Source organism: Caretta caretta, chromosome 14 (genome assembly GCF_965140235.1).
Source record: "Caretta caretta isolate rCarCar2 chromosome 14, rCarCar1.hap1, whole genome shotgun sequence".
Lineage (NCBI taxonomy): Eukaryota > Metazoa > Chordata > Testudines > Cheloniidae > Caretta > Caretta caretta.
This window is the reverse complement of record NC_134219.1, coordinates 6,824,117-6,844,164: the sequence shown is the minus strand read 5'-3', so window position 1 is coordinate 6,844,164 and position 20,048 is coordinate 6,824,117. Positions and strand designations below refer to the sequence as shown.

The 20,048-nt window shown below is 41.6% G+C and overlaps 1 protein-coding gene across 1 annotated transcript in view; it reads left to right on the top strand.

Annotated features, from left to right (window-relative positions):
- Positions 1-353: 353 nt before the first annotated feature.
- GNA13 (G protein subunit alpha 13) overlaps positions 354-20,048 on the top strand; it is a 43,663-nt gene continuing 23,968 nt past the window's right edge. Inside the window, exons 1-2 of the mRNA XM_048818971.2 lie at positions 354-745; positions 5,373-5,599. Of these exons, the coding sequence (XP_048674928.1) occupies positions 463-745; positions 5,373-5,599 (510 nt within the window). The 5' untranslated portion in view covers positions 354-462. The remainder of the gene's footprint in view (positions 746-5,372; positions 5,600-20,048) is intronic.

Genomic DNA, 20,048 nt, shown 5'->3' with positions numbered 1-20,048 from the left:
ACGCGCCACCGGAGAGCGCATGCGCAGACAGAGGCGCGCGGCCGGCCGCTATTTAAGGCCGAGTCGCCCCCCGCCCCAAATACCCTGGATTTCGCGACGTCCCCCCCAATAGCTCCTGCAAATGGCGGAGCCGGCCCGGAAGTTCCGGCAGCCCCACGCCCCGCGCAGTAGGTCCCTCAACCCCGCCCAGGTGCGCACACAGCCGAGATCCAATCGCCGGCTGTCACGTGATAGGGCTGGGTCGCGGGGGCGGGAAGGCTACGCACGTGACGTCGGGCCGTCGGCGGACAGGGCAGCACCGTCACGTGACGGGTGCGCGCGACGGCCCTCCCGCCCCTCGCGGTCACGTGTCTCGTGGTGGGCGGCGGCCTGTGAGGCGCATGTGCAGCCGTCCGCGCCGAGGGGGCCGCTTGGGCTGCAGCTGCGGCGCGGGGCGGCCGCTCCCTGGCAGTGTTTGCTAAGATGGCGGACTTCCTGCCGTCGCGCTCCGCGCTGTCGGGCTGCTTCCCCGGCTGCCTGCTGACCAGCACCGAGGCCGAGCAGCAGCGCAAGTCCAAGGAGATCGACAAGTGCCTGAACCGCGAGAAGACCTACGTGAAGCGCCTCGTCAAGATCCTGCTGCTGGGCGCGGGCGAGAGCGGCAAGTCCACCTTCCTGAAGCAGATGCGGATCATCCACGGGCAGGACTGGGACCGGGCGGCCCGCGAGGAGTTCCGCGCCACCATCTACAGCAACGTGATCAAAGGTGGGCGCGGGGCCGGGCTCCGCGGCCGCTGGGCCGGGAGAGGGGGCGGGGCGAGGCCGGGGACCGGCGAGTGGCCTCCCGGGGGCGCTGGCCTGGTGTCGACAGTAGTGTCCGGCGGCGGGAGGGGGGCGGTCTGAGGGGCGGCCGAGAGAGAGAGAGAGAGAGCGCGCGCGCTGGGGCATGGTCTTGGGGGAGGGGGTGTATGGCCCCCAGGGGAAGGAGGAGTAGGCGAGAGAGTGAGGACGGAGGGCTGGGGGGGGGAGGGACGAGCCGGGAAAGGGGGGGGTGAAGTAATTGGTCCCCAGGTGTGGGGGTGAGAGCGCGCGCGCGGGGCTGTGCCGGGGGCGTGGGGTGGCGGGGAAGGGGGCAGAGAAAGCCTGGTCCGCTATGGCCCTCTGAGGGAGGGCGGTGGGGGTAAGAGAAGAGTGTGGGGAGGCATGCCCCCAGGGAGGGGGCCTAGAAAGCACGGGGTGTTGGTGGGACAAGAGAGCATGGACTGTCGGGGGCATAGTACTGAGGGAATCAGAGAGCATTGGAGTGGGGGGGCACAGACACCCCACCTTCTCTGGGGGTCGTGAAGAACCTTTACTAGACTATTACCTTCCTCAGACTTGTCCAAGAAGCAGCCCTGTTTCTTACTATCTAATTAATCATTTGCTGCCTGATCAGCGTGGTTATTTCAGTCACTTCACACTTTTATACAACCCAGCACTAGTTTAGGCAATAACCACTGAGGAGAGGGTCTCTTGGCTGGCGGGCCACCCTACAGGAAGTAGAGGTAGCCTGGTCTGTAACCAGTGATGTACAGTGTTCTCTTCTGTAAGGTTCAGTATTGAGGGACTTCAATTTATTGTGGAGCATTTTCCTAGCTTTATTCATGCAAAACATATACAAAAACTTCATTCCGTCAGATTTTGGCTTCAGCACTTCATAGTAAGGTGTCCAATGTGCGAAATAATGGAAGGGAGGAAACAGTGCACTTGAAAGTGTATGTATATGGAAGAGAAGGGTCCTGTGTTTGCAGAGAGGGATTTGCATATCAAATTGATTTAGTAGAGGCAGCATTGCAGTAAATGTGGAAACTTAGACTGACCTAGTTGTTAAGAGAAGCGCACATATTCATCCTGTTCTGTGCTCCCTTCAGAGCCAGAGTGCCATAACTGAGATGTGCATGTGGCTTAAATGAGTGTATCTGATGACTGTTGTCATCCTTTTATTTTTTCTTACCCCAGCCCCTCTACATTGTTATCTTCACTTCTGATTTTCCGATTAGACTGTAAAGTTTTCAAGGCAGACAACAGGGATAAGATTTTCAAAATATATAAGTGATTTAGGAGCCTTAAGTCCCATTTTCAAAGTGTGCCTGTGATTTAGGAATTAAGTTCCATTGACTTTCAGTAGAACTAGACTATAAGCCTAAAAGTCACTTTTGAAAAAGGGACCTAAACTCCTAAATTAATTACTCAATTGAAAATTTTACCCCTTGTCTTTGTTCCATCATGTGCCTAATATGTGTTCAGGAGCTGAAAAAAACTAAGTAATTCTTTCCCTTACCCTGAGCAAATATGTATTGGGCAAATGCTCAAGGCAGAGTTCTGTTTGTAAATTAAGGTGGTTCTACTGCTGTAAAACAGTATGCAAATAAGGATTGCAGATTAATCTTCTCATACTTTCATTTTCTTTCCGTTTGCCAGTCTGGAAGGTATAGTTAAGTGTTACCTGAAGAGAACGGACATTTTAATTTTATCATGAGGGTGATATACAGACATTTTTCTTATAAAAGTGGTTCTCACATCAAGATATTTTTGATCCCATGTGCCTGTCCTGTACTTGCGTCACCATGCTGATTTCCTCTTTTCAGATTTTCTCCTATCAGTAAATCTAGTGGTAGCATTAATCTCTCAATCATGTTGTTTTTTACTGATACTGCCTAGATGGATTTTAAAAGGTCAAATATTAAACTAGTAAAAGGTAAGAGTAGGGAAGTAGCGTGTGCATAATGGCACTAACCTAAACTAATAATGATTAGTTATTGTGTAGATTTAATCAAAGCAGAGTATCTTTAAGCACAGAAATCTACATTTTAAGAAGTGTTGATTAATGTCACATTTGTAAACGTGTTGACCAATGTTATCCCTGAAATCTATAATTTCAGTGTTGCTGCTGTCTTTAGGCATAGCTAAGGGAGGTTTTGGAACAAATTGATACATTAAACTGTAATAAGTCACCAGGACCAAATGGTATTCACCCAAGAGTTCTGAAGGCACTCAAATGTGAAATTATAAACTACTAATTGTGGTATATATTGTTTACCTATCCTCTAGTCATCTGAGGCTGATGTAATGTAATACCAATTTTTAAAAAAGGCTCCAGAGGTGATCCTGGTAATTAAAGGCCTGTAAACCTAACTTCAGTACCAGGCATATTGGCTGAAATTATAGTAAAGAAGAGAATTATCAGATCTATAGATGACACTTCCTCAACATACTGTGTTCATCACAGCTCTTGTAAAGGGAAACCATGCCTTGCCAATCTATTAGAATTCTTGAAGGGAGTCAAAAAGCATATGGACAAGGGTGATCAAGTTGATATAATGTCCTTGGACTTTTCAGGAAGCCTTTGTTCCATACCAAAGGCTCTCGAGCAAAGTAAGCTGTCATGAGATGAGGGAAGGTCCTCTCAGGATCAATAATTGGTTAAAAGATAGGAAACAAAGGGTAGGTATAAATGGTCAGTTTTCACAAGGACATAGGTAAATAGCAGGGACCCTCAAGGATCTGTACTGTTCAATGCTGTTCAACATATTCATAAATTATCTGGAGAAGGGAGTGAGCAGTGAGGTGGCAAAATTTGCAGATGATACAAATTTACTCAAGATAGTTATGTGCAGAGCTGCCTGCAGAGAGTTACAAAGCGATCTCATTAAACTGTGTAACTGGGCAAGAAAGTGGCAGATGAAATTTTGTGTTGAGTACAAAGTAATGCATATTGGAAAACATAATCCCAATTATATGTAGAAAATGATGGGATCCATCTTAGCTGTTATCACTCAAGGAAGAGATCTTGGAGTCCTCATGGTTAGGTCTCTGAAAGCATCTGTACAGCAGCAATTGAAAAAGCTAACAATGTTAGGAACCGTTAGGAAAGAGATAAGACACACAATATCAGAATGCCACTGTATAAATCCATGGTACCCTGACATCTTGAATACCGCATGCAGTTCTGGTTGCCCCATCTCAAAAAATTTATTGGAACTGGGAAAAGTACACAGAAGGGCAACAGAAATTATTAGGGCGATGGCACAGCTTCCATATTAGGAGAAATTTTAAAAAATTGGGACTTTTCAGTTTGGAAAAGTGCCAACCGAGGAGGGATGTGATAGAGGTCTATAAAATCATGAATGGTGTGGAGAAAATGAATAAGGATATGTTTTACCTCTTCACATAACACAAGAACCAAGGGTCGTCCAGTGAAATTAATGGTCAGCAGGTTTAAAACAAAGATAAGTACTTCTTCACACAGCCCACAGTCAACCTGTAGAATTCTTTTCCAGTGAATGTTGTGAAGGCCAAAAGTATAACTGGGTACAAAAAAAATTAGATAAATTTATGGAGGATTGGCCCATCAATGGCTGTTAGCTAAGATGATGAGCGATACAACCCCATGCTCTGGGTGTCCCTAACCCTCTGACCTCCAGAATCTCGGGCTGGATGACAGAGAGTGGATTATTGTTCTGTTCCTTCTGATGATTGTTCTGTTCTGTTCCCTCCGAAGTGCCTGGCATTTGCCACTGTTACAAGACAAGATATTGGCCTTTATGGGCAATTGGTCTGATCTGGTATGGCCGATCTTATCTACCAAGTGTATTACAATATATGGAAACAAGGAGATGCTTTAAAGCAGGATACTAGAGACTTCACTGTATTCTGAAATGGTGCTCAGCATAACTAATTTATAGGCCTGAAATCTTGGGCTCTTGCCAGGTAAAGTCAACTGCCATAAACTGGGTTTAGAGTTTTGACAAGTGACAAATAGGCCTTGTAAAGTGACAAAGTCGGTGAAGTAATATCTTTTATTGGACCAACTTCTGTTGGTGAGAGACACAAGCTTTCAAACTTATACAGAGCTCTTCTTCAGGTCTGGAAAACTAATTCAGTGTCCCTTGTCTGTCTGTCTGACGGAAGTTGGTCCAGTAAAAATGTTACCTCATCCAAGTTGTCTCTTAATATCCTGGGACCAACATGGCTACAACACTGCATATAAATAGGCCTTGTGACATTTTTCATTTACCAACTTAGATTGCTTACTCTGTCCTTTAGAATATTCTTTACGATCCAGACTAATCATAATACAAGATAAAAAAAATCCTTGTAATATGGACCTTACAATATTCCTGGTTCTGTTCTTCATAAAGATCTTTGTGTTCTGATTGCAGATATTGACAGCTTTCATATTACCCTGAGATTCAGAGCATTAATAGCTAGGATCCCAGCCCTGCAAATACTTACAACATAATGCATACGGTTACATGTTTTTTTAAGTCTTTGAAAGTTCAGGGCCTAGTGTAATAACTAGACATGGCAGCTCTTGGAAGTATCTGATCACGGCACTTTTCCATTTTTTCAAGGTGTGAGAGTCCTCGTAGATGCTCGAGAGAAACTTCATATTCCCTGGGGAGATCCTGCCAACCAGAATAATGGGGATAAGATGATGGCTTTTGATACTCGGTCAACAATGGTGGCACAAGGGATGGTGGAGACTCAGGTTTTTTTACAGTACCTTCCAGCAATAAAATCACTGTGGGCAGATAATGGAATCCAGCATGCCTATGACAGACGCAGAGAATTCCAACTGGTAAGCTGTGGCTTTCTTAATATTGTCAATGAAATCTGTATGATGCATTGTTCCTGTATCACTTTTCAGTAAACACTAATTTAAATCTGCCTCCTTCAGACTGTTATCGTTGACGTATATTATGAGGCCTACCTAAAATACTAGCCCATGGAACTGCAGACTAGTTATCTTTTACTTTTAACCAAGAAAGATAGATCGAGCTGAAACAAAACATAAGGAAGTATTAGTCCCCACTTTGCGGATCAGAGAGGTGAAGCTCAGTAAGGTTGACTTGCCTGTTGGTCATGCTCTGAGTCTGTAGCAGACTTAGAAATTGAATCTGAATGGTTTGTCTCATTCTAGTGCCTTAACTGCAAGACCATTGTTCCTCTTTGGTGTATTGAAACTTTTTAGAAATGATGTGGAGGAGAGAATTAATACCTAGTATTTTATGTGATTATTCTTCCTTTTAAAAAAAAGTGGTGTTATACACTTGATTTTATTAGAAAAAGGGTTTTTAAAACTCTCTTCTCTATTCCAGTCTGAAAAATCGTGCAAGAATTCCCTCTGTACGTTTCCTGATTAATTTCATGTGTGTTGTTTTCATGTGATTAGCTGTTTTGTTTTGTTGAAGTTCAGTTGGAGATATGGACTTCTAGTTGAATAGATTGATTCTAGGATGGGTAGGTGTTTGTGTGGGATGGCAAAAGACACAGGGTGTTAACCCATTGGAAGTTACTTTTTTTTTTTAATGTAAGTGATATGGAAAAGAGATACAAAAAATTGTCATGTCTTTAAATGAGGAAAAGCCCGGTCCTGATTGAAAATCAAACTGTCATAGAATGACATTAAGGTGATTTTCCTAAATAGTGGAAGTTCTGATAAAACTTACAAATCCACAGTTTTTATTTGTAACCTTGATCTCTTGTAAAATACTTTTTAGAATGCATGTGAATTTGTCTAGTGTTGCATGCTTGGTAACAATGGGCTTCCATGTCTTCACTTGCTAAGTAATAACTGTGTAGTTGAGATTGCATTGTGTATCCCATGTAATTCTCTGCTTAGTTTTGCAGTTCTCAAACTCTGGATTTGTCTCCAGAGATAACATGCTTGTTAACAGCAAAAATGTTTTAAATAAATATATAGAGGTGAGAAATAATAGACCTCAACCCTGTTGTTCCTCTGCAAATTTGTGTACACAGTCAATCCCTTACCTCTCTAAAAGTGCAAAGTTTCAAAAAGTTCAATGAACAGAAGATTGTTGGGGGTGAAATAGATCTGGACAAGGAGAAAAAGTCTGGAGATAAATTTGAGAAGGGGAGGGACAGGCAGTAGAAACAAAAGTGAAACTGTTTGAGGAACATATTCCAGAAGTCTTGAGGTCTTTCTGAGTGTAGCCTTCACTGATTTGAGATCTACCATACCATTCTCTCACTAGAAGGGAAATCCTATAATGGCAGCATGACCATAAGAGACCCAGTTTGGGAATATTTTAATGAGGTTCCTCTATCTGTGAAGAATATGTATTAAGGTTATAACAACCAACAAAAATGCATTTTTATGTAGAAATCCATGATTAAATAGTCTTCCTAACTAGTGATTTAAATCAAATCCACCCTGGTTGTGACATGTGCACAGTTTTGTTTTGAGTAGGAGCTAGAGTGGTGCACTCTTCTAACATTCACCAGAAAGACTGATTAAACCGTCCCCAAATTAGAATCTGTATGAATGTTCATCTGTTAAAGAGGCTACATTTCTGGCCTAACAATCTGTATTTTTAAAAGTAAGTTATAGCAACTGCCTTGACTGAATTAAGACTTCAAACTTTTGTTTATACTTGTATTGCTTATTGCCAAAGTTATTTAAAAAAATCTTGTTCCAATGTGTGTATGCCAAGTTGTAAACGTGAACCTAGCTAAATATCACAATATTGAGTGCAGTGTGTATGGTCATGGTATGCAATCGTATAAGGAGACATGGTTCTTGCCTCAGGATCAAGATCAGCTCTGTCATGTGCCAATGGATGATATGCCATCTTGGTAAATTACAGATTTTTGCTGTGTCATTGCTGAAAGGCTTTGTAGAGGTCTTTTTAGTGGGTTTGATTGAAGAGGAAGGTTGTTCAAGCATGTGGCATGGTGTGGGAGGAAGATATGGAAGGGTTGTGTAGGAGGGTATCTCAGGAGTAACTTAAGGCAGTGATAGGGAGAATGTGAAGACATGAGTAGAGAGGTAGACAGATGAGTTTTACAAGGCCTTGGAAGTAAGGACTAGAAACTTGATGGGAGTGTGGGATGAAATGCATACAAGAAACATTGGCACTTGTCAAATTGTGAGGTGAAAAAGGCATGGGCAAAGGCTGTTGTGAGGGGGTGAGATGACAGCGCTGGAAAAGTTGGATTTTTGGAGATGTAGAGGTAATGACAGGATTTGGTGAAAGTGGAGGAGAAAGGAGTGGAATATGACAGTTTGAGGTACTGTAGTGAAAGTTTAAAGGTCGTGAACAAAGTTTTCAAGAGAAGATGGGGGTTCAGTTTTCATTGCCCTGAATTTCAGGTGGTATAGGAACAACAGTCAGGTGGAGATGTTGCAGGTGTCACTATGAGACTGGACAGAAGGAAAAGGGTTAGTGAATAAAAATGGAGTCATCCATGTGGACGTGGTAAGCTGGAACTATGGGAGTGGATGAAATTTGTGTGCATGAAGGCAGAAGAAACAGACTGAGAGCAGAGCAGTGAATGAGAGCAGTGAAGATTGCCCGAAGAAAAGGGTGGAGGGGAGATATCAACTGATTTAAGTGACAGAATGTGGAGAGTGAGTACTGAGAAGAAAGGCAGGTTGAGAATGTCATCAGAGGTACACCTCAAACTAGTTTACAACAGTAGAAGAGCTCTTATGAGAGAACATTGAGTTTGTCCTTATAACAAATTGATGAAACATGGCATTGAAGAATCAACTTAACCTTACTTATAGCAGTGCTGGTGGGATGCTAAAACTCAGTTGCAGCTTCTTAATAAGAGGCCGGGTTACTCTGTGGAATTGGTGACTTCTAATCCCTGCTCTGCCACTAATTGGTGTGGTCTTGAGCAAACCCTTAACTGGGGTTTCTCAAGCTGCAAAATGAGGCTGTTACTTGCCTACTTCACAGAGGTGCTTATCAGTTAACATTTGTACGGTGCTTTGAAGATGGAAAGAGCTATGTAATACTTAGCACTTTTAGAATGACTATAATCCTTCAAGCAAAAAACTTCATTTAAAAAACAATTCAGGCTGTTCAAATGATTAATCCACTAACACAGTTTATAAAGCCAGGAAATTCCTAGTTAACTTCTCAGCCATTCCTTGCCTTCATCACATTCCCTTCCCACATCCACCACACTCATGCCACCTCCTCCCTCTGCTCAAACCATGCAATGGTAACTGACCGAAATCATTGGTTGTTGAGAGAACCCACAACATCCCACATTTCTATCACCTAATAAATATTACAAACTTCTGAGCCAATACATTCTATTATAAACTGTTCCCTCTGCCTTCCATGACTCAGGTAAACATAACCAGCTAAAATCTGCCATATACACGAACAGTCTCCTTCAATGCAATACCAAGTCAACATTCCAGTCAGTTACAAAACCTTCCTTTAACCACTCCACCTGGAGGGAGTGAAATTTGCAATGTTTTGTGTGGAGGTGGAGGGAGGAAGCATGTGTTCTTGTGGGTGATAGATGTGGAAGAGGTAATGTGGAGAAAGTGAAATTATAGTTCTAGATTGCAAGTGGTGGCTGACACTTTAACTAGGGATTTCCTGGCTTTTATGCTTGTGTTGGTGGAATATTTGCTTGTTCAATTTAAACTGTTTGCTCTTTTCTTTGGGGCTCTCTTTAAAGTTACTGGCAGCTGAAGAGGAAATGTCTTGTGTTGTCTTGCTTTTATTACTAACAAAGGTGCTTCTGTGCAAGAACACAGGTGGGAGAGAAGGAGCGAGTACATGCTAGTAGAAGGATCCCAGGGCAGGTTAAGGGAAAAGCAAGCTCCTAGCATGGTGGCGGAAGTACTCTGGTAGGAATATCTCCAGGCAGGATTTCCTTCTAGGATTTTCCCAGTTTTTTTGCGAGATAGGCAGGACCAAGCTGAAAACTCAACTTTTCAGTCCTGTCATTATGTTAACTCAGATCTAAAGGATTTCCATCAGGTGAAGAAATTTTGAGCCGGATTTAGACTTTTGGTATTTCAACACTAAGTGACGTATCCTTTCCCCATTTTGCATACTTTGAGTGACTATTCACCAACATATCCCTTAATCTGGAGAGGTGATATTTTTGCCCTACTTGTGAGTTATAGGGATTGGCAGTGTGAGGGCTAAACAGTTTTAAATGCATGGATACAGTAATTCCACCTTGGTCTGTGGAATCACCATTTGCAGCTAATATCCGTGTTGAAACAGGATGGAAACAACTGGACGTGCATTTTACCCCCAGATTCCTGTTTACTTGTGGCATTGCCTCTAAAGGAGATCAGATTATAGAAAACAGGAAAAGGCGTGTTCAGTTAGAATCTTTCTTGCTAGTTTTGCTACAGTTTCTCTGTAGCTTTACATGTTACAAAGGAGAGGGGAAATTCTTATGGGATATTATCCACACTGAGTTCTCTGCCTGATTCAGTTTATTATGAGGAGATAAAATGTTACAAGTAATCCTGATTCCTGATAGGAGTGTTTCCCTAAATGGCCTGCTGAGAGGAGTGATCAGAACTTACTGTAATTAGTTTTTATGGGACTGGGTTGCTGAAGAGAGTGGTAGTGAGATAAATAACTTCTCTCCTCAAGGTCACTGGCTTGGAAGTTGGTCCAGTAAAAGTTATTACCTCACTCTCCTTGTCCCTCTAATATCCTGGGTCCAGGATACACTACACTACAGGTTGACATTTATGCTACCCATTTGTGGGGTGGGGGTGGCAGTAAAGATTACATTGACTATAATTCTGGGAGGTGGGGGAGACAATCCACATCCAAATTGTCTTTCACAATGTCCTTCAGATCTTCAGAAGGGTTTTAAAGTTCTTGAGAATTTGCTACCTATTCTTCCTCTTTTAAAAATAAATTCTGTTGACTTTAAAATATCTCAATTTGATTTTGATTACAGGACTTCACATTTGGGTGAAGTCTAGTTTTAAACAATGTGAAGAGGCCTGAATTTCCATATTAGAGTATTTTGGGGCTCTGGCCAAAAATGTTTGCAATTCTGCAGCCCCTTAATTTCTATGGGTATGTCTACACCACAATATCTGTAGTGCTGCAATTACACCGCGATGGTGTAGCCCCTTACTATAGTAACAAGGTTTTTTCCATCGCTGTAGTAAATCCACCTTCTTGAGGTGGTAGCTAGATTGATGCAATAATTCTTTTGTCGACCTAGTGATGTCTACAGTGGGTGTTAAATCGACATAACTGTATCACACAGTGTGAAATTTTTCACAGCCCTGAGTGACATAACCAGGTCAACTAAGTTTTAGGTGTAGACTAGGCTTATGCAAACAACTAGATACTGATTTTTTTATAACACTTTTATTGATCTGAATAATCTTCATTCTAGTAATACTTCATGCTAATTTAAGTGCCAGCTTTCCTCATTTTCCAGAATGGGGCTAGTTTCCCTTACAGCCATATAAATTCTGCAATAACTCCATTCTGCCACTGCATTCCTCCCTTATCCAACATTCTTTCCTCCTAGTCCAGTGACTTGTTTCTACTTAGCTACAAAATTTAAAGTAATTGCAGAACCCTGGTGTGGTATAGCGCATTTATTCATAATGAGAGTTGGTTTTGTTTGCATTGTAGAGCAGTTTATTCTGCAACACGTTTCCAGAACACATAAAAAATAAATTTCATGCTGCAAGTTGGTATGTTGTGTTCTCAGCAAGCAGTCGTATGCTCCTGGTGGCCTTGTTCATCTTGCACGCTGCCTCTTGTGGTTGCAGTTCTGTACCTAGCTGGTGATGCAACATCTGTTCAGTGTGGTATGTATTTACACCTAGTAGTTCAGTTTCCTTCTGATACATCTGTTCCTTTTGTAAAGGACAGCTGATAAAATGGTTCACATGGAGTTTGGGATTTATTAAATATGGACTATATTTTTGTAGGTATGGACTGGGTATCCAGAATGTTGCAGTTGGCATGCCTCTTCTACACTTGGGGGACACAAGCTCTTTCCAGTCGAACACCACTGGCAGCTTGCTAGGGACCTGGGGCACACATTTAATTAGCATATGTGGACTACTTTGTAGGGCATGGTAAACTTCATGGCGAGACGGATGGCCCAGTTGTTGGGGCACTGGCCTGGGATGTGGGGAGACCCAGGTTTAATTCCCTGCTCTGCCACAAACTTTCTGCATCACCAGAGACAAGTCACTTAGCCTCTTTGTGCCTCAGTTCCCCTTCTGTAAAATGGAGGTTCCAGAGAGGAGACAGGCTCCACCAAGATAAAATCCCCAGCCATTGGAACAGCCTGAAAATGACACTCCTTAGACCAAGTCAGTCACGGATACATTTCCTACAACCTCTTTAATCCAAAAGATATATAACCAATATTTTTTTGCTTTATTAATAAATTCAAAAATGTCATAGTAGCCCAACGATATGAGACCAGGTGCCATTGATAAGTAGTGTGCTTCTGGGCAAGTCACTTGATCAGTTTTTTTAGATTCTCTTAGCATTTTGTCACATAGAAGTGAGAAGCACCAAAAAGTTAACTTGTTATCAAGTCATCCTTGCTAAATCTGGTTATAGAAATGAAATTTGACTGCCCTCTTGATTCTGTGTATATCTGTGCAATGGTCAAAGAGCTTGATCTGAAAGGAAAGGGTTTTTTTAATATCTGCTGGTTAAAGGGATTCTGATGTATTTTCCAGAGCTACCAGATTACTTGCAGTGGTCATAGTTCAAGGTGTCTCTGCTGTTGATTTCTGCAATAATTATTTCTGCGACTTGTGAAAGCCTGTTGGAGCAGCCTTTTCCACACTCTGCTTGCTGTGCAGTGTTTGAGATGTTGGCATAATAATTCATTGAGAGCTGACTTTCTTGTTGGCTACTAAACTTGAAAGTAGAACATGTTGGTACAGGTACCCTGTCTTGTTGGATCACATTGCAGTGGCCAGGGGACTAGATAGTTTGGGGATTTCTAATTGGATAGAGAGCTATATATCTCTAAGTTGTCAGCTGAAATCTAACCCAAAATGGTAACAAAGCTCACTATTGCGCTGGAATAAATTTGGCCTCTGCAGAGTTCTAGTCATTTATGTCAAACAATACCTCACTTGGGAACAAGGTTGTCATTTTCAGCCGAGACCAAGGAATGAAAGGCTGTGGAGAGTGAACCTCCTTTGCATCTGTATAATGATTTCCTTGAGGATTGAGGCAAACCAGCAGGGTCATGTTGGGTTAGCTAGTGCTGCTATTGCCCATGTTGTACCTACTCCATGGATAAATAGGATTCAGGTACTCAAGGCTGTCAAGCTTGCACCTTCTCATGAGCATTGAATTCACAGCGACTACGCTGTCTTACACCTTTGTTGTACACCCAGACTCTACCAGATTCTGTTAGTTTTATTTAAAATGTTCCGTGTTCATCAATAACCCTTCTACGAACTTAACATAGCAATAGGAAGTTCTAACTTTGAGCATCTTCCCCAACCCACAAAGCAAGTGTGAGGAAAACATAAGCATGGCTGACCTTACTGCATTGTCTAGAAGGAAAGCAGTAGAACAGTTGAAGTGTTGCTGTTGGTTATGGCAGCAAAGTAGCTGCTGCATTTGTTACTAAATAGTTTAATTTACCCAAGCAAACTCTTCTGCTAATTAAGTTTGCATTTGCTGGTCTGTTTACTGATACATTGTGAAATGGCTGAGCATTGGACCCCAGGCACGCTGGAAATACAGAAAGCACTGATCCAGAGCTTGTACTTTTACCAGATTAGTATTACTTGTAACAGTACTGTTAATTTAATACTCAGTATCCAGGGACAAGTTACAACAAAGTCTTACATTATTCTAACAGTAGGCCTCGGTTTACTCTGGATTTGTTTGTCATTAATATGGAGTAATGAGAGGGAAGGATGGGAGAAAAGGATCATGGAACACACACTTCTGCACTGAATGCAAGCAGCTTTGTCAAATATACGATTGCCAAAATATCATTATTAATGAACATTTGAAGTTAGGAATCTATTCTCCCTACTAAACTAAATTTACCACATTGATAAATGATAAAGCAAACCTTAATTACAGTTGCTGACCGTCCCCTGTGGATGCAGAAAGACCAGGGGTCGGGGGCTTGGCAACTGGAGGAAAGGCCTACGCTATGCAGAAAAGTGTTTATCCCTGGAGGTATTGGAACTTATGCCTCTATTGATGACAAATGTTACATGCATCTAAAAAGGGCAAGGAATTTTGAAAGCTAAAGAATTCAAGGTATTTTCTAAAATCTCTTGAAATATCTCATAACCCCTTTGTCCTCTCAGAATCCTGAGCCCATTATAGATTTGGATATTTCAAAGCGAGCAGTCTTGGACTCTAATAAATAGTGAACCCATCCAAATAAAACACGCGCTTTCACAGCCTCTTAACCCAGTGTGCCATACTTTCTTCAAATTTTTTCCTCTGAATTCATCTGTGGCTGAGACTAAGCATGATAAATTTCAATGGAAAAGGAATTATTTGAGGAAATTATAAGGGAGTGAGCAAAATGGAGCTGGAAACATCACTTAACTAAGGCATCACTAAGGAACTGGAAAGACTCAAATCTCCTTAATGGGCTGCTACAGAATCAGAAATGATATACAGCAAAGTGATAGTCTAATTGTATTGGCATAAACACACCTGAACTTCTGTATTGTATCCCTTCCCTAGTAGTGCCACAGCAATAGTTTGAAGAAAGTGACTAGAATCTTAGCTGTTTGAAATTTGATTAGGAAAACACTGCTTGTCAGAGCACAGATATAATCCTCTACAACTGACTGCTGAGGGGGAGTGGATGCAGAAATTCCAGGAAAGAAAGTGAGAAGCCCTCTGGCAAACTTAATTTAACATCAGATAAAACATGAACAGAATTATGCTCTATTTGACTATCTTACACTGGGTTTCAGATTTTTAATAAGGATTGCTTGAACCTCTCTTTCCAAAAGCACAGCTGAATTCTTGTCCTAATACAATGGTTCTCAACCAGGCATCTGCAGAAGTCTTCCAGGGGGTACATCAACTCATCTAAATATTTGCCTTGTTTTACAACTGGTTACATAAAAAGCACTAGCAAAGTCAGTACAAACTAAAATTTCACAGGCAATGACTTGTTTATACTGCTTTATATACTATACACAGAAATGTAAGTACAATATCTATAGTACAAAATCCAGGTGATTTATAATTGTATGGTAAAAAATGAGAAAGTAAGCAATTTTTCAGTAATAGTGTGCGTGTGCCAATTTTATATTTTCAGTGTCTGACTTTGTAAGCAAGTAGTTAAGTGAGGTGAAACTTGAGGATATGCAAGACAAATCAGAGTCCTGAAAAGGGTACAGTAGTCTAGAAAGGTTGAGAGCCACTGCCCTAGTATATTCATTTCTGTTATGAAATCCCATATCTAATGTGAAATGTTGGTTGTCTTATGTGACATGTGGGGGCTATGCATAGGATTTTCTGAACGTTTTGACTTTGATATTTAGCTTTTTATTTCAAGGATTTTGTAGTCACAGCTCTTATGTCAATTTTTAAATGGTTACTACACAATTATAGTGATTTATGTAGTGCATTTTGCAAGCCGTAGTGATTTCACATCCTTACATATAATCAAAAGGTTCATGACAAGTCAAGACACTTATGTCGCACACAATGTTCGTTGTTTAATTACTTTGGTTTAAGATTGTCTTTGAACAAAGAAAATAGAACTTTCCCTTATTCAGTTCAGATAGATTCTGCTAGATGTAGTCAGTGACTGACTAGGAGGAGCTGAAAAGTATTTGGTCTGCTTTTTTTCTCGTAAGAAACTGAAGGGGGGAGTGAATTCATGCTATAAAATAGATTCCTCATAAGGGATACTTACCCCAAGTGCATGAGTAGGTCCATATTCTTCTCTCCTTTCCTAGTGCAGTTGTCTTCTGCATAGCATACACACCACTAAATGTAACAATTTCTAGTTTAAGATTGGCAGTTCCTAATATGGGGAGGTGATTTAACACACTATTACTGTTCTAGCCTTTGTAACTCGTATTCTGATGCAACACACTAGAGTGCTAACATGTTTCCATATGTCAGATTAGTGCTTCTCATGCTTTTGGTACACTTGAGAGTCTGCCAAGATCTGCAAACTAGCTGCTTTTGGAAAGTAGCATAGGTCTAAATGATGAGCAACAGACTTGCAGACTCACTGCTGCTTCAGGGTTAGATTAAAAGCAGTTTTGAGTTGCAAATACATGAAGTCATGGAGCCACTGGGTCAGTGCACTGAGGGAAGAAAAAATGTTTACAGTCTGGTTCCAGTCTGTTTTGCCCATAAAACATCCAAAGTTTATAGATGCTTCCAGAGTATAAATAGTAATTGGGAGGTGGCAGTTTCGTCTTGGATAGTACATGCTCCCTGGTCAGTACATATTCCCAGTTGATTTCTGTAGTAGTTAGATGGATGCCCTGGCCTGAAATTTGTCTCCTCATTGTAGAATGGGATTCCGGATAGCAGTCATAGTTCAAAGTACCTGTGTGCCATGCCCCATCCTCCCACCCGCTGCAAGCACTTCCATAAATGGCACTGAGATTTTATATGGAGGGAGATGAAGAAACTTCTGCACTAAGGAAGTGCAACAGTAATCATTTGGACAGAACATCCCATTTCTTTACTTTCATGGGCTAGTTTCTGTTCTGGATCTGGCAAACTAAAACAGCTGAGTGCTTAGTATAGAGCATATGGTATCCTGGCACTTGGAAGTCCTTCACACCCAGCATATTCCCCCCCTTTTTTTTCTTTTCTCCGTATTCCTTGGGCTGACTTAAACCTCTGTGGAAGAGATTGGAATGGTCTTAAGGAGGTCATCCTCACAGTTTGAAGCATTGCTGTGGCAAAACTGTGAGATAAGGATGTAGGACACTACTATAAGTAAGTTTTTTGTCAGAGTTAAAAATTTGCTCCTGGCTCAGACATTGGGCTTTGGGTTTTGTCCTCAAACTATATGCATGGACAAATCTCTTCGCAGTTCAGAGCTGTTTAACTTTTGTTGAAGCCTTGGATTGGTTGGGTGATTCTAATGCGATATAATGCATCTTGCTGTTTGGGTCTCTGGTTTGAAAGTACAGGTTGAACCTCTCTAATCTGGCACTCCCTGGTCCGGCAACATCCGGCGTCTGGCATAGGCGTCGACTCCATAGGTGCTCTAGGGCTGGAGCACTCACGGAGAAAAATTAGTGGGTGCAGAGCATCCACCAGGACCAACCTCCCCCCTCCTCCCTGACAGCACTTCTGGAGTGCCGCGAACAGCTGATTCTCAGCATTCAAGCTCCGGGAGGGAGTGGGAGGACCTGGGGCTGGCAGTTGGGATCCCAGGCAAGGGGCTGATAGCTGTTACCTGGGGCCAGCTTTGGAGCCACCCGGGCAGGGAGCCATGCTCGGTACAAAGTCAAGGGGTGCTGCAGCACCCCCTACACCCTTGCTTCTTGTGCCTATGGAGACCCACTGGCACTCTGCATTGGCCTCCCATGATTTGGCAAATTCTCTGGTTCGGCACCAGTCAAGTCCCAAGGGTGCCGGGCTTGAGAGGTTCAACCTGTATACCCAGTTGTTAGTGACTGAAAGCTGTTTGTTCGCAAAACAAGCTGGAGTTTTGCATCTGGTTCATAGGAAAATTGTGCTTGTTCTCACTGTGAAGCAGTAGTGAGTTTGCAAGTTTTGTTCCCTTTCCCTCCCCTCTTACCCACCTCTCCCTGCCAAAGTGTACACAAACCCAGCTTGTTTGTACACTGCCTGACAGGTTTCTTTGTGCATTTTAGAGAAAATGTAAAACCCTTATTGATTCTCTGTTGGGGAGAGGATAATTCAAAACTGGAACATCTTGCTTTATTGTAAACTGAGCTGGGGCTATGGTGTCTCTGGTACTTAAAACCTTAACTTGATCATATTTCTTTGAACAGAGTTATATGGGGTTAATTAGGATAGTTAGTATTCAGTGAACTCTGAAATAATAAAAGTGTTAATTGGAGCAAATCTGAGACTAATTACAGGGATGTTCACTAAATTCAAATTAGTGAGTTGTTTTGAATGACCAGTGCAAAATCAGTTTTAGGATTTAAAATAACAAATTGACACCTTGGATTAATGAAGTGCTTTTTTTTTTGGAATGCACGTCAGGTTAGAATCCCTGTCTGTCCCTGCTTCTCCTCCTATTTGCAACCATCTGGATTGCTTTATGGCAACTACTACAGAAACATCTGCTGAAGAGTAATATCCAGAAAGTATTTGGTGTATTTTTGGTATCTTTTTACGTAGAGTAAAAGAGAGAATAGAACTGCATTTGTTCTCCATGGGACGGTGGTTTGGGAACCCCTAGATTAATCTGATTTCTCAGTAAATGGGAGATTAAACAGATATTACTGGTTTACAGCGTCCTTTTTAAAAACTTCTTTCCCCTTGCTTCTATTAACATGGTTAAGTGTTCAAACTGAAAATGTTAATTTTTCACCAATGACTTGTTGATGCCTTTGTTTTCCTTGTCAGTTGCATTTTAATGTTCAGTCTCACTTTTTAGTTTTCATGTTGTATCAAGTTAGTGTAATGGTTGGATCACAAATCCTGCAGGGGTCTTTTAAATAGATCCAAATTACAGTTTGACTCTTGGAAAACAGTACAATTGTTTCTTATTTCTTGTGAAATCCTTTTAACAAATAATAAATGCGAGGCATAATCTACATGATACAATCTCTTTAACGGTAGAGTTGATTCCTTTCTGCTGACTGGACAGTGAGCAGTAACAAGCAAAACATGCACATTTCATTCTGTTTTGAGTCTAAAGTTTGCCGTATTCTTTCAGGGCGGATACTGAGATAAGAGTTGTGTTAAAGCAGTCTAGAAGTGAAGCCTTCTCTTCCATGATGGAGTTCTGATTGGGGTGTGGCTTTTCTCGAAGCATCTAATGTTGTGCACAGAAAGTGCTTTAAAAAAAAAGGAAATAAGATAATGTTTTGAGCAGATGTGGGATGAGCTGTGATGTGCTTGTCAGTAACATGCTTACCCGAGGAAAAGTATTTTGGTGGTCTCTGAAAACCGATTCAGTCTGTGACTGAAATTCTCCTATCTGTCTAGGGAGCTATAACCAGTCTAACACTTAGTCAAAAATCAGAATTCACCTTAAACTGCATATGACAGACTTAAAAACTATCATACTAATGTATTCAGTGAACTGTGACAAGTGATGTATTGTTTCTTGTATCTGATCTCTATATACAGTATCAGTGCTTTAGCTACTTCTAAATTACATTAGACAAAGATTTTTTTTTTACAGTTTTAGGCCCTGACAGTGCTACATTTAAAACTGTACAAGTAGTAACCATGTTTTGACACACTGTATTCTTGGATGGCTTTCACACTATTTTGATAACCAGATGTGACTGGAGCTTTTACTAACACGACTCTTTGATTAGCACTTTTTTTCTAACTGATTTTTTAAAAAAAATCAGTGTTTAAAGAGACAGCCTCTTCAGAGGCTAGAGGATAATAATGGTAATTGGGACACAAGTTGTTTCCCTTCGGCAACTGACTTGTGTGATGTTGGGCAAGTTGCTTAACCTTCAAGTGTCTCAGTTTCCCTATCTGTAAAACAGGAAATATTCACCTGAGGCCCTGAGTTCCTTGGATGAAAGGCACTTCTAGCAGTCCTCACATGGGAAGCACTCCAAGTTTAATAAAAATGGGCAAAGATTGCATACATTAGAGGAACCCACTACTGTATTGTGGAGAGGTGGGAGGAATGAATAGAGTGAGAAAGTAGTTGAATCTGAGGTGAGGGAGGGATTACTTCACACAATCCCTGAAAACCCAGGGAGCAGTTAATAGATTTTTGGATGAACTGGGAAGCCAGTGAGTGACTGATGTGGTGATGGTCCTACCAATGTCTGCAGAGTAGCCTACCTATGATGTTATAAACATTCTAAAGTTCACATGGCTTCAGGAGGCAATGAGGCTGGAACTGGCAGAGCTGTGGCTGTATATGAATGTGGCTTTCAGTGGATGCAGGATCAGGAGTTCAAGGGCAAACTCTCACTCAGTCTTGATGATTCAATTAAGGACAATGGTATCAGGGTCACAGCTGGGACAAAGGACTTTATTCTGGCCTAGTTTTATTGGTCTAACAAACGTAAAACCGAGGAACTATATTTATTGCTAAGATTCCAAAATACTGCAAATGTTACTTTGATGGCAGCAGTGTTGTTTCATGATGAA